This window comes from Caenorhabditis elegans, chromosome X, assembly GCF_000002985.6.
Source record: "Caenorhabditis elegans chromosome X".
Lineage (NCBI taxonomy): Eukaryota > Metazoa > Nematoda > Chromadorea > Rhabditida > Rhabditidae > Caenorhabditis > Caenorhabditis elegans.
The window spans coordinates 4,457,379-4,471,763 of record NC_003284.9 but is presented as its reverse complement, the minus strand read 5'-3'; the positions used below and the strand labels follow the sequence as shown (position 1 = coordinate 4,471,763).

At 34.5% G+C, this 14,385-nt stretch overlaps 4 protein-coding genes across 5 annotated transcripts; 1 reads left to right on the top strand and 3 right to left on the bottom strand.

The window, feature by feature from the left end:
- Positions 1–287: 287 nt before the first annotated feature.
- Positions 288–1,998, bottom strand: asb-2 (ATP synthase F(0) complex subunit B2, mitochondrial). Its single transcript, NM_076369.6, has 5 exons — positions 1,905–1,998; positions 1,653–1,843; positions 1,372–1,606; positions 744–1,060; positions 288–631 (listed from the first exon to the last, which is right to left on the bottom strand). The coding sequence occupies exons 1-5, from the start codon at positions 1,987–1,989 to the stop codon at positions 542–544; spliced, it is 918 nt and encodes a 305-aa protein (NP_508770.1). The 5' UTR covers positions 1,990–1,998; the 3' UTR covers positions 288–541.
- Positions 1,999–2,749: 751 nt separating this feature from the next.
- On the bottom strand, positions 2,750–5,246 carry nmur-3 (G-protein coupled receptors family 1 profile domain-containing protein). Of its 2 annotated transcripts, NM_001029354.5 has the most exons (9): positions 4,853–4,947; positions 4,687–4,805; positions 4,230–4,329; positions 4,035–4,185; positions 3,804–3,988; positions 3,558–3,732; positions 3,303–3,497; positions 3,130–3,252; positions 2,750–3,083 (listed from the first exon to the last, which is right to left on the bottom strand). In NM_001029354.5, exons 1-9 carry the CDS (start codon positions 4,937–4,939, stop codon positions 2,941–2,943), a joined length of 1,278 nt encoding a protein of 425 aa, NP_001024525.1. In that variant the 5' UTR covers positions 4,940–4,947; the 3' UTR covers positions 2,750–2,940. The 2 variants fall into 2 exon arrangements, with proteins under 2 accessions (NP_001024525.1, NP_001024524.1); NM_001029353.5 differs by having other exon boundaries at positions 2,751–3,083; positions 3,303–3,732; positions 4,853–5,246.
- A 4,052-nt stretch (positions 5,247–9,298) lies between these two features.
- Positions 9,299–12,161, top strand: atg-16.1 (Autophagic-related protein 16.1). The gene is made up of 12 exons (NM_076367.6): positions 9,299–9,395; positions 9,457–9,664; positions 9,724–9,844; positions 9,893–10,023; positions 10,067–10,138; positions 10,381–10,471; positions 10,520–10,641; positions 10,694–10,820; positions 11,119–11,236; positions 11,298–11,565; positions 11,613–11,762; positions 11,808–12,161. Exons 1-12 carry the CDS (start codon positions 9,308–9,310, stop codon positions 11,893–11,895), a joined length of 1,584 nt encoding a protein of 527 aa, NP_508768.2. The 5' UTR covers positions 9,299–9,307; the 3' UTR covers positions 11,896–12,161.
- Positions 12,162–12,508: 347 nt separating this feature from the next.
- Positions 12,509–13,492, bottom strand: aps-2 (AP complex subunit sigma; the record flags this gene model as incomplete). The annotated part of the gene is made up of 3 exons (NM_076366.8): positions 12,509–12,805; positions 13,175–13,354; positions 13,406–13,492. 3 exons carry the CDS (start codon positions 13,490–13,492, stop codon positions 12,644–12,646), a joined length of 429 nt encoding a protein of 142 aa, NP_508767.1. The 3' UTR covers positions 12,509–12,643.
- Positions 13,493–14,385: the final 893 nt, after the last annotated feature.

Sequence of the window (14,385 nt, the reverse complement as noted above, 5' to 3'; positions counted from 1 at the left end):
ATTTGAACATAAGTAGAACACATAAATCAAAGGTTTTGTGGCTGACGAATTCCAAAAAAGTGGTAATAACTGAGTAATTACCACTTTTTGAAACAAAATTTTGAAAAAATTCAAACGTTTTTTTTTAAGTTTTACTATGAGATGGGGTTTTTTGGCCACAGAAATGTGGCTTTTAACAAATTTCCCACTGGCGAATGTTAGTAAAATAAAATATAAACGTATTCAATTCTTAACATTTTTCAAAATTGTGTTAGCCCACCAATTTTGTACTATTTCCGCAGAATATTCAATTCAACACTACTTTATTTAAAGTTGGCAGTAACTAATAAAAAAACAGTTAAAAAATTAGATTCAAAGAAAAACCTGCAGTGAGTTCTTGATAACATCGATTTCTTCATTTTTATATCTATACCAAGTAGAATTGAAAACAACGTAAAAGAAATACGATCTTATCCGAGAAAACAACAGCTAAAAGGGGGTGGTGGTGAGGAATTGAAAATAAAGTTTATCGGTACAAAAAAGTCCTTTTTTCATCTCGTATTTAAAGTTGCACATTCAATCCCTTAAGCTGTTGAATGGCGTTTTGCAGATACTTGTCCTTGAACGATCGGTCGCTGAATTCTTTGTCCACCTGAAATTTAATGTGAAATATTTCAACTTCGTTTTTTCTTTTAATTTTAATTAATTTCATGGAAACTTCCGATAATTTAATTGTTGCTTCCTCCACTCAAGCCAAAACTCACTTCGCTGTTGATAAGCTTGAGGAGCTGCTCCCGCTCGACGCGAGCCTTGCTCTCCTCGGTCTCCTTGAGGTAGTCGATACGGCGCTTCAATTCGGTGGCCACGGATTGGACGTTCTTTCTGTATGTGGCCTCAAGTTGAAGGGCCATGCTCTCCTTGAGTGCTGTTGGGTAGGATTCCTTGATGGAGTTCAAAGACTCGGTCTGCTTGGCAGATGTTTTCTTGAACTCAACAGCCTCCTTAAGATCTTCTTGGATGAGTCCCTTGAAGAAGTTGACGCGCTCTTGGTATCCATTGTACAATCCTTGGTCGATCTTGTCTGAAAAAAAAGAGATTTAGTTATTAGTAGATTCAATTGTTCTTGAAAATGAAAAAAGGATCAGAAGTCAGATGGATCAGATTCATTTCACAATTTTTAAGCACGGCGGATCTTGGCGCACCTCTCGGCTTTAACTAAAACCAGTCGAGGGACTGTGTTCGCTTTTTCAGTCTAGGATTGCTCCAATTTCTAATTAAGGTCTGCGAAAAAGGCAGAAACTCAGCTTGTGACCTCATGATTACTAGCGACCATCCCTATGAGCTATCTCCACCGTGCTTTAATAATTATCAATTTTTAATCAGAATACTTACATCCAGCAGTTCTGGTGACCAAAAGATAGAACAGAATCCATCCGACAGTCATGTGCCCTTGCTCTTCAAACACCCACAACTCCTTGTTGACAAGGAAGGCGAAGAGTCCTCCGAAGAAGAGGTATGGTCCGGAGACTCCGGTAACTTTCTGGAATGGGGTGAACCACGAGTCTGGCATCATGAGAAGACGAGACTTTGGTGGATACATTGGTCTGGCTGGGTATGGGTAGTTGACCTAAAAGTTCATAAATTTTTTCCGTAAGAGTTATGGAGAAACTAACCAAGTCACGATCTGGATGCTCCTTGAAGTCCTTTGGAATTGCTGGGAGTGGTTCTGGAGCAGACCATTCCTTGTTGCAGTCCTCGAACATTGACTTTGGAGCGTGAGCCTCTCCCTTGAGTGGGACTCCTTGGAAGCGGTGAGCCAACTTTTGGAAGAAGTTTGGGGCATCGTCGGTGGCGGCGGCAGCCTCTGCAACCAATAATAATAGTTACAAACTATTGATTTTCAAAAAATTGGAAAAAAAACTTACGGGTCGAAGCGGCGTGGGCCAATCGGGCTGGGATGATGATGACACGGGCGTTTTGGCCCAGTGGAAGGCAGCGGCTCAACGACATAGTGGTACCCTGTAACGTTTTATTTAAAATTTATTTTTTTCAAAAATATAATTCATAGAAAAGCAAAAGATTCAAAAGACAAACTGTTTATAAAGTCAACAATATTAATAAATATGTCAATAACTGACAAAAATCTTCAAAAATTCAAGTTTTTCAGAAAATTTGGTTGAAAAATCTCGAAGAAACAGAAAAATAGGGTAATTTTGGTAGAGAATTTACGCAGTACGGAGTCCGCCCGTCTATCTCTCCATCTGCCTGCCAATGTCGTTGCGAGACCAGCGGAGTGTCGTTTAGAAAAGAGACGCAGAGATAACAAGAGTGGTGGATTGGGAAAGAGGTGAGACAAGGTTGAGTTTGTTTTGTTTAATGGAATACGTCTCGATTTTAATGTCAATAGTAAATTATCCAGTAAGTTGTTAGCATCTAATGTGAATAAAAGACTGGACCTATAAAACTGCAAATTTTGGTACAATTTTTTTGCGGTTTCCAAACAGTTATAAATAAAGGTGAATAAAAAATAGAAATGTAAATATATATTTTTTGATTAAACTTAACTATTTTTAAAAGAACAATTGAGAAATAACATAGAAATTATTGTTTTTCTCATTTTTCTACATCAAATTTCAACCCAAAAAATTTTTAACTAACAATAAAATAGCCAGTAACTAGAATACCCCCGATTTAAATTCTATTTTTTAAAAATTAATTTTTGATTTTGTTTTATCTGTCATTTCAGCGTCTTGTTTTGAACAATAGTAACATGGTAACTATGGCACTTTATGATGTTTATTACTTATATTGTTTAACATGAATTACATTAAATGATGGAATGTGGAATAATGTAGTAGTTTTATTACAAGTTAACGTTGCTGTGAATCAAGCAAGCGGGTCGTTTATTTGTCGGCATTTAAGCAATACATTTATGGGTAGCAAATATAATTTTTTTCAATTTCAGACACGAGCTAGATTGCTGTAACTACGGGCTCGATGTGCCCAGACGTCTTTGATGAGCTTCTTGAATCCGTTGCGAAATCGTACAGACATGAGGTTGTAGAAAATTGGATTCAAAGAAGCGGAGATGTATTGGAGGATTCCTGAAAAAAAAAGATTTAAATTTGAGACTCATAAAAATACTCAAACCTGCTATTGGGTAGAGAAGCTTGCAGAAGTCTGAGTTGGAACAATCCTTGCTGTTGTATTTGACGATGAGACGTTGAGCGTGATATGGAAGATAGCAGACAAAAAATACAGCGGTTACAGTAACTGGAATTTAATAAACACATTTATTTTGGGTATTGAAATACCAAACCCACCAAGCATCTTAATGACCATTTTCTGGGCTTGTTGACTTCGCGGCGGTTGGACATTTTTAGTATGGACTGTTAGCGGGAAACTTTGAGTGTTAGAGTTATTAGATGTATGGGGAAAAGGAAAAGCTCCACTATCACTACGAGCAGTTCCGACTGGAGTGTGCACATGAGTCGAATTGGACATCTCGTTCAATGTGACTGGAAATATATTACTCGTGTAGCTTAAATTTACTGTAATACAAAGAAAATGTCGCGTACCTAGAATCCGGAAGTAACAATAAATAATGAAGAACAAGGGAAGTACAAAAGTGATGGTTATTGCTGATTCAAATGGGTACCGGAAGAAACTATCTGGAGATGTCACCAAATCACATCGACCGATATAAGTCATTTGGCGATTGAAGCCACAAAAGTCTTGAGACACTCGTTTGAACTGAAAATTGTTGAATTTTGCATTCAATTAATTTTAAAAAACTAATAAAGTTTTGAAGAAAAAAATCTTACCATAGAGCCAATGAAAATTGATGGAAGAAGTGCTACGAACCAAATAAGCAGTATAAACCTTTTAACACGCTTCTCGTCGAAAATTGTTCTATGGGAAAAAGGATAACAAATCGCTGTAAATCTTTCTGCCGTCAAAAGAACAATTGTGAGAATTGAAGCAAATGTGAACAGAGATATAAAAGTGCCTGGAACAAAACATTTAGTTTGCCTAGGATTTTGGAATTTGCTCACTTGTAAGAGAGCAATATCCAAAAATGTCCAGCGGTTCCTCATCGTTCCAGATATTCACCAAGTCAAACGAAACTCCAACAACGATGAGACAGAAGTCGCTGGTAGCAAGATTTGCCAAGAAATAGTTTGTGTGCGAGTGCAGGGAATTTGTCTGAATATTTTCACACTTTATTGTTTACAAATCTACCACCTTACCTTGAAAATCACAATAACTGTGAGCAAATTGCCAATGAGACCCACAAGCCCGACAAAAACAAAAATGAGTGTGAGTATTGGGTTTAGAAAAGCGCGATCTCTGAAAAAAATAATTGATAAATTAACAATGCTTTTTGCTAATTTTTTGTTGATATTATTTTAAGGTGTATTAGTTTATTCTAATGCTTAAATATTTATGGTTTATTCAGGTAACTTCCCGAGCAATTCTTTCATTTTTACTGTTTACATTTTAATTTGTTTTCTATGTCTAATATATTTGATTGCGCAACCCGAATTCTCGTTGCGAATTCAAATATTTTTTACAGACATTTCGTCGTTCAATGGAGCAGGTATTTAATGATTAAAACCTTAAAAACCCCAATTAGTGAGCGAAAATTGTTGTCAATTTACGTGCCAGAAAAAAAAAGGTTGGAGCAAACTGCAATGCACAACTCACAATAAAAGTTGATTTGATGAATTATTAAACTGTTCACCGGGATGATCCAACGATTTCAGGGTCATGTGAGCAAGAAACTGAACATCTGGATGAAAGCAATGCTTTATAAGCTCTTTTGTCTGAAACCGATAGTTTTTTGTTTGTGAAAGCCAAACCTAGAACCAACCGTTATTGGGGTATTCGAGTTGTTTAAGATTAATCGTCTAATTCTATCGAATACAAGTGCAGATTGATATTCATTGTCATGTGTCATGGCTTCAATTAGTTGTGTCAAATTCCAGGGAGGAAAAAAGTTTTCAAAAACTTGGAGCATAGTTAAACACGACATAGTTGAGTGTTGAAAATATTAAAAGAAAATAGGAATTGAGCAATGGACTGGGTTGGGAGGAGCTTTCAACTTTTTCAGTCTACCATTGAGTCAGAGAGCGAGACTTTTCACTCACGATATGGGAAAGAATGGAAAAAAATCAGTTTTTTTTTGCTTAAAAAATAGTTTTTTTTGCTTAAAAAATAAAAAAGAATAGCATGATATTCAGTGAGTATCATGGAAGAATGAGCACCGTCGTGAAATTGAATACTTTGGTGAATAAACTTCTTTGCCGAAATGCTATGTCTCGGAACATGCAAAGACACAAAATCCGAATTTGAAGCTAAAAATTGCAACGGTTGCAAATAAAACAATAAGCTTAAAAGATCAGGGTCTACAAAATGGAAGTCTTGAGGAAAAGAGATGGAAAGAAATGGGTCTGGTTTCAATATGTAAACCATTAACCGTAGAAGTGGTTGTTCAAGCCGTCCTATATTGAACCTCTTCTTGTGCGTATACTGAGAAATGAATTTGAATAAGAGGCTTCGGAATGAAACAATCGCTAAGATTCAATTGTAAGGGCGCGTATTTTGCGCTACTGACGTTGGATTGGAACAATTTAATTTTTTTTTGGTTTTTTGAAATTTTTTGCCAAAACACACGAATAACGGAAGTTTATAAAACCATAAATTAATTGAGTCAGTTGAGAAGAGTAATTACACGTCTGGGTTGAATCTGAGAAAAGTGTGGAATATGACAACACAATTGGCAGGAAGACACATGAAACCTTGAAAGAAAATATATTGGAGTCTAAAATTTTCTAATAGCTGAGATGAAAGTTTAGTATACAAAAAACAATATTCATTTAAAATTGACCTGTCAATTTTATATAACAGGTTGAAAACTGATAACTGTTTTCCAACAAAAATATTTTCTGATCAGGATTTTCAGATAAAAATGTTATTAACGAAATATTTCCAACATAGATTTTGCTCACGCATTTAATTAAAGGTCAAATACGACGAGTGGTAAAATGATTAAAAACCATTCTTGTGCTGATAAAATAGCCAAATATTATAATATATCGTTTCAAAAAACATAGACAATTTTTCATTTAAAATCAGAAAATCGTTGAACATGAAACTTTTTTTTCTCTCATGGTTGTGTTTTAATTATGTTTAAGATACACATATTCCAACACTGTAGGGGTTTGAAAATTCTACAGAGTTGAGGCTTAACTCAATTTTCACTTTTTTTTGACTTGAAAATAAAAAATTTCCAAAGTTTTTAGGACCATTGTATTACAAAACTTGGTTATTTTAGCACAATATGAACAGTGTTCAATGATTACTCCATTGGTCGTAACACAATTAACACAATGTTAAACTTGAAAAAAAAAGGCACGAACCATTATAAAGTAAAAATACTTTACAGAAAAATTTTGAGCTGTAAGGGTCCATTCTCAACAGCTTAAACTTAGACTTTTAAAAAATTGTTTTCAGGGCATTTTCCACTACATTTGAGTGTTTTTGCTCGAGTTGCAGATTTTTTTTTATTGTTTTCTGAAAATTAATAAGTTTTGATGATAAACATTTCTAGAAGGTATTTTCAAGCACACTAGGTTTTCATTGTCTGAAGGTACAATGAAAGCCTTAGCTGGAAAGTTGAAGACAACATTAAAGGTAACATATTATTTTTAGAAAAGTACAGAAAAATTTACAGCAAATTAAAAAAAACGCGCGCAAAAGATCCAAGATATAGGCGGAGCCGTAGTAATAGATGAAATATAATGATTTCAAAGTATTATTAAATTGAACTTTTCAATACAATATATTATTATCTCGTTCTCCTCAGAAGTATCATTTATACATTTTTCGGAGAAAATATAATGGAATTTAGAATTTCAGGAAAAACGTGGTAATAAAAACAGTAGAGACACTTCTTTCAGAGTTTTGAATTACAAATTTTATTCAACGAGTTGAACGTGTGTTTTTACTTTACTTTGTTTTCTATTTTGTTTTGAAAAAAAAGAAATAAAATGAAACACAAAACATCAATTCAGCTTTGACATTAAGATCCAGATCGCCAAAGTACGATTGACAGCGTAATCGAAAGTGGAATTTGGAACTTGTGAAAGTTTAAAATGAGATGAAAAGAAAGAAAGAAAGGACTCTGATTAAGAATAAACAGAAACCAGATGTCGTTTGCTCAATTGGCCAAAGTTTGGCATAGAAAAGGAGAAACGAACTGAGATCTGTTTAGAGCTGGCAGGCATATGGTCAATTGAGAGCAGTACACAAAATATTATTCATGTAAACTCCTAATTAAAAAGAAAATTTTTGAGAGCCTTGTGAGTACTCAACCTATTAAGATTATTATGTAGTAATTTATGGCCAATGGGGAAACTAATTTATATTTTCCACAATTATCATTTTAGACGGCACAGTGGCACAGTGACGTTCAACAGAACAATAGTATATTTTGAACAACCTAATTATATTGCACTAGTTCATTGCCAGACCGGACGTTTTTTGGGAACGTTTAGAAATATAATGGTTTGAGTTAAAGGGGAATCTCTGCAATTTGAACGTTATGACTGAAATTTTCAGTTTTCAGAGATTTAACGGAGTTATTAAATATTATTTTTCTGAAATTATACTATGGAACAAAGCCCTCTTGCAGCAACAGATAATACAACGAGAATTATGTATCAGATAACAAAACAAAAATAGATCACATGCATAAAAAACATAGTAGAGCTAATATTTGTTCAAAACTAAACACAGATGTAGGAAAAGTAATTTTTGTACAGGAAGTTTTTTCTTAGTACCCGGAGGCAATTAAACAGTGTATGATAATACAATTTATAGTATCAAAGTTCATGTCCCGAATCTTGAAACAGTTTTCTTGAACATGAGTTTTGATAACACAAACACTAAGAACATGGATCAAGTTCAAATTTCTCTCTAGAAAAGAAAAAAAGATGTACTACCTAAATTTTAGCTAATCAAAACTTGCATTGGAGCTAGTTATAAATTTATAAACCAGTGAAATCAACGGTAGTGATAAACTAGAACGTGGGCAGATGAACTCATAGGTGACACGCTTTTTGATGGGAAGGAAGATGGAAAAGAAAAAACAAATCACATTAAAGCAATGTTGCCAATGAGACGACAAAACCCTCGGGTTGAGGAAGAGGAGAAGAAATATGCAGAATACCGACGCGCTCAGAATACGTTACACGCATGTTTGTATGTACAGCTCATGAGGCACATGTTTGCATTGTAGGTGTCTTTTTGATATTTTCTTGATTTGAAGTTAAAGTTATGATTGTTGATAGTCGAATGATTCTTTTAAAAACATGAAAAGTTTAATAAAATAATTCTTCAATTGAAATAAGATACCTACATATTTAAATAACCTACCGTATTTTCCCGGTCGTGAAAATCCCTTCAATATATTTTTTTTTTAAATAAACTGCAGATTTCGAGCAAAAAGTGATTTATTTTGAGTTACAAAATCAAGAAATTATTTTGGGAAGTTGCACCAGCAATTGTGCCATAAGAGCTGTATTTTATCACATTCAGCAAAGATTGAGTATTGGCCGACGCTGTCCAACCGACATTGACGTTCATCGCACGAAAATCCAAACTCTGAATGTATATTTATTTCTTGAAAATCTGGCATTTAGTTAAACAAGAATCAATGAATTACTAGCCTACAACGCTAAATAAACTCACTAGTCCAAATTATTTCAGATTTATAAGACAATAGTTCGGAATGTTCTTGACTTTCGTGACTTTCAGCCAAAACGTTGCTGGATATAAAAAAAAATATAACAAAAATGAAAAGTTTCATTGTTCTTTTTTGCTTTGCTTTGACTATTTTTAGCGTCTTTTATACCATTTTTTCGATTTTTTCACAATTTTTCAATATTTAATAGATACAATCTAAAATGAAAATTGGTACATCAGGTGCAAATTGGTGACTAGATTGGAAATTCCTTATTGCAGAAATAAATCGTGGGAATTTCTTAAATTATTTTTTTCTAAGAAAATACACTCTATTTCAAATTTACACAGTTTTTCATTGTTGTTGCATAATTATTTATAAACCTTCTTCGACGTCTTCCCCCTTCAAAGACGCTACGAAAATTAAAAAATGCAAACGCGCTCTATTGACAACGTAGTAAACTGGTCACGCTGTGTTCACCCGAGTTGTGTTGCTTGGGTTATTTTTATCCACTTTTGTTTCGCAAAAAATTGCTCAATACTTTATTTTGTTTTATTTCAATTTACTTTTTTTGCAGAGTTGATGGCAGACTCGTATAGAAAATTAATTATTGAAAGGTTAGAAGATGTCAAACAGAGAAATAAGCAGACAGCAACATTATATAACAATTGTAAGTAAAATAATAATTATCCAGAAATCCAAATTTGTATGTATTTTTTTTATAAATTCAGATTCAAAACTAGCAGAACAACTAGAAAAGAAGCACAAGTATGGTACCTCTAGTTCAAATAGTAGTCAGCTAGAAACTGGAGAATTGGCTCGCGTGAAGGAGGAAATGGCCGAGTTGTATCGATCCAAGTGCCAAAATGACCAGAGGCTCATTGATGCAAATCATAGAATTGCAGACTTTGAGAAAAAGTCTAGTGCAATTATTGCTGAGTAAGTGTTTAAATTTTGATTTTTGTTGTGAAAACACAGGCCAATTGTTTTTTTTACAGAAAAATTGCACTGGAAGCAACAGCAAAATCAATATGTGCAAAATATGCAAAAACAGAAGTTGAACTTCAGAGGTTAAAAGTCGACAACGATCAACTGAATGATGAGCGGATTGCTTCTAATGTTGGCTTGAAGTTTTGAGAATGTAGATTAATGTATTATGATTTCCAGACCACAGTAACAATGCTGACAAAACAAATACAAGACATTGAGAACGATCGAATCCATTTTCTGAACAAAATTCGAGAGCTCAACGAGCAAAGAGTCGATTTTCTGAACGCAGAAGTTGCTTTAGAAGAAAAGTGAGTTATTATAATAATTTGAAGTTTGATTATTTAATTTCAGACGACGAAACTCTCGTATTCAAGATATGATCACTAGTGCTGTTCAAGATATCACCGACAAGGACACAAAACTGTAAGTTATCATGCGGGTTTGGCAAATTTGCAAAAATGTTCATTTCGATCCGATAATCTAAGTTTTTAAATCAAAACTAAACTCAAAACTAGAAAATAAAATATAGGCAAACGTTTGAAAAAAGTTTTGGACAAATCCGAAAGAAAACTGACTAAAATTTGATGTTTTTCGGAAAAATTAACAAATGGCAATTTTCAAACATTTTATTGAATTATTTCATATTTAATCAATTATATTTTTAGAGAAGAAATGTTGCGTGCTATGCCTGATACCAATTCTAATGGAGATTTACTTCTTGGCGACAGTGTGCCATCCCGCGCAGAGTTTGTCTTGGTAAATATATATTTAATGAGCTATTCACTTTAAGATTTGAAATTTTAGGAGTGTGAGGAAGGAGAAGTAAACGATGTTCATTGGCTCGACGGAGAAACGTTTGCGACTGGAGGATCTGACCGGAATATCAAGATTTGGAAAGTCGATGGACACGGGGGATACACTAGAATGTGAGCTTATTTTGAAAACGTATTCTGTTTAATATAAAAACACATATTTCAGTGGAACACTCGCTGGCAGTAATGCTGCATTCACTAGGATAGACTATGAAAGAGATCGGAAGCATTTTATTGCATCTTCTAATGACAAGAATGTTCGGATTTGGAATTTGGATAACTCTCGGCTTTTGGTGGGTAACGTTACATTTACTGATAGTTTGACATTTCTGTATCTCTAAGAATTTAAACGTCGCAACTGAAACGTAGGTCAATGGCGGGTACAAAACAACTTGGCAACAATTTAAATTTTTCATAAGAATTTTTTTTCGAATTTTCTACGAAAAATCAAATTCTGTGGGATACAATATTTTTGGCCGGGTTTCACATTTGCTGAGAATTAGTGAGACCCATCCTGGTTTCAGGCAAATGCCATGAAAAAAGCACAACAGCTGCAAGAGTACCAAACATATTTTTAATTAATATTTTCAGAGTACTCTCTCTGGGCATTCTGATCAAGTAACATGCGTCAAGTTTTATCAATCACATTCGGCGGTTTCTGGCAGCGCAGACCGGGTTATCAAAATTTGGGATATTCAAAATCAAAGATGTGAGTACTTATTATATTTTCTATAATTCTTCTGAATGAATTCATTTAAATTTAATTTCAGGCAGCCGCTCTCTATTCCCTGCGTCTAAGGTTCTCGACGTTGCAACCAATATGGGTGCAAGCCCATCACTATTCGCATCAGGACATTTTGACAAAAAACTAAGATTTTACGATGGAAGGTCAACGGATCCAGTTAGAACTGTTGACATGGGAGGTAGAATTACTTCTTTGGATGTTACAATGAGTGGATGTGAACTTCTCGTTTCGACTCGTGATGACACTATCTCCCTGATTGATCTACGAACGTTCCAGACGGTTCACTGTTACAGGTTAGTGAAGTATAGTGAATGAGCAATTACTAATTCTACATTTTCAGCGCGGAAAACTACCGTACTAGTTCCGACCTTTCAAGAGTTGTTTTATCATCCGGAAATGAATACGTCGCTGCAGGAAGTTCGAATGGAAGCATCTTCGTCTGGAATAGAAATAGTACTAAGCTAGAAAAACAGCTTTGCAGTAACTCGGAGTGAGTTTTTGTTTTCCAAAAACTATTTTAAAACCATATTTTCAGAAATGCCATATTCTCACTTTCATGGAACCCAACAGGATACGGACTGTTGTCATCGAGCAAGCAAAAATTTGTCACATTATGGAAGTAAATCTTCATGAAAATATATTGTAAATTTGTGTTTTTTTTCAAGTGTTTCTTGTTATCTGTATACGTTTACTCTTCTCTTTCGTCTTCACATCGATCCAACTCACGTAAATTAGCGTTGTTTTCTCTACGGTTCAAATTGTTTTTCATACGACTTCAGTTTTGCCATATTTTCAACACCATTTCACTCAGAAAATTGCGTTTATTTGTATTGTTTTCATAAATCAGGTTTTGTATCAGTTTTAGCTTTGAATGTAGAATTCATATTTGAATTTGAATTTGAATGTAGAAATCATATTTTTACAGAAGTAAACAAAAGAAATCAAAAGAGGAATTTACATACGTATAGTTTAAACCTTCAAGATTCTTAGAATACCTCCGGCAACATTGAATTTGAAAGTTCTGGTTTTTAATTTCAGCAGATCACAATATTTGCTCTGATATATTCAAATCGGCTTCTTGCAAATCTAATCATAATTTCAGGATTTTAGAAAAAGTTTCATCATGAAATTTAATATCTAACTAGACGCACAAAACTTTACCTATTTAGCCCTCGTTTAAAGCTTTTTCCTGCTTCACTGCAAACTTGAGCTCATTGTTTAAAAAAAAAAGAAAATAATCTATTAAATAAATATTGTTGAAAAATCATAATGACAAGTGAATTTCCGGAATACAAATTATGGCAGAAAGAGCAAATAAATTAATTGTTTCTACAGAGTGTTTCAATGTTTGAACGGGTCCATCTTGACTGTCTATTCCAGGGAAGTAAGCATGAGCAACTGTTTGAGCACCTTTGTTTGTGACGTTTCACGGATCTCGCCGGCAAGGAACATCTCGTCGACGACTGTGTACACTTTGTAGAAGTTGAACACCAAATCGAGCTCGCACACATTGTGGAAGTACTCGTTGAGAACCTGAAATTAATATTTTGATTTATCAAAAAAAAATTAATAATACCATGTTAGAAACAAACTTTTCAATGTTTGAAATACTGCTCGGCAATTTGTAACTTTTTAACCAACTTCAGCAATTTTGAAAATGCCATTGCAAAAGTTGGGTTATAAGATGTTAAAGTAGACAAAAAAGTTGCGAGAAGCCGAGATTAATTTTGAAAATGATGAAGTTGGTTGAAAAATTGCAAAACTTAGCGAAGACCTTGCGGAAAGCTGAAATCCGCAGAGAAATTGGGGAAGTTAATGGGAAAGTTGCTATAGTTGGCGAAGGCTTTGCGGAAGATTAAAGTCAGCTGAGCAAATGCAACAGCTGGTTGCAAAAATACTTACCTCGACAAAATTGTGAATAGCTTCCAGATAGTAAAGGTTATTGTCGGTGATGTCAACACAAATGCAGAAGTACAGCCCGGCGTAGCGACGATATACGATTTTGAAGTTGCGGAACTCGACGAAATTCGTGTGCTTGGCATCTCGCACGGTCACACACGCATGAACTTCTTCGATCAGTTTCTGAAAGATAACATGTTCTATTTTCCCGTTGAAATTTCCAATTTTACTCACTTGTTTCTCATCGTCGTCAAAGTGCATATACCATTTGGCCAATCTTGTCTTACCGGCACGGTTTTGGATCAGAATAAAACGGATCATCTGAAAAAAAAATATAGATGAGCCAAACTTCATTAAAATATCTTTGCAAAACATAACATAAGAAATGTAGAAAACGAGCAGAAACGAGCAAAAACCAGCGAAAACCACAAGAATTGATTAATCGATGAGACAGCCGCCGTAAATGTAGTTTCTGCGTCTCAGCAGTGACACACACACTCTTTCCCTCCTCCGTCTCCCCGTGGCAAAACCTTCCCGCTGCGAAATTCTGTGTTCCTTTAATCCGTATTCACACGGTCATTCGAAAGGGGTGGGCGACACCCAGCAAAGTGGGATGACGGTGGTCGTGTAGTGGAAAAAACACACTTTTTAAAAAGCAAGGAAAAACAATACATAGAAATTATAATTTTCAACGTAAAATTACAAATTTAAAATGTTTTCTCATTTTCAAGCAACAATTGAAGTAAACCATAGTTTTCACACTCTTAGTGCTATAATTCTGAAAAAAAAATCCCCATTTTTAGCTCAATGAAGCCAAATATTTGCAGGTTCAGTTTCTGGTTGAAGAATATTAAATTTTCAGACAATTCAAACTGCACTGATTCAGGGAACTTCAGTGCGTGAGCTATGTTACATTTCTACTGTTCAACTTTTTTAATAAACAGAAAGAAATTGAGAATCGCTAAATTTTAATGTGACTTTGAAAATTTTGCACATAAAAAACTGAAAATCCACTTTCCTATGTTAATACCAAGTTATCGCGCAAAAATTGCTCAAAAACATGTTTTTCTCTCGTTTGTCAATCAACTAAACGTTATTGTACAATTGTACAAAAACTCGCCGTTTTCGATTTTCTGAACACAAACTATACCACTCAGCAGTAGCTTTGGTCGAAATGTTCAAGTTTTCTAGAAGCTCCTCAAAGTGTCTCATTG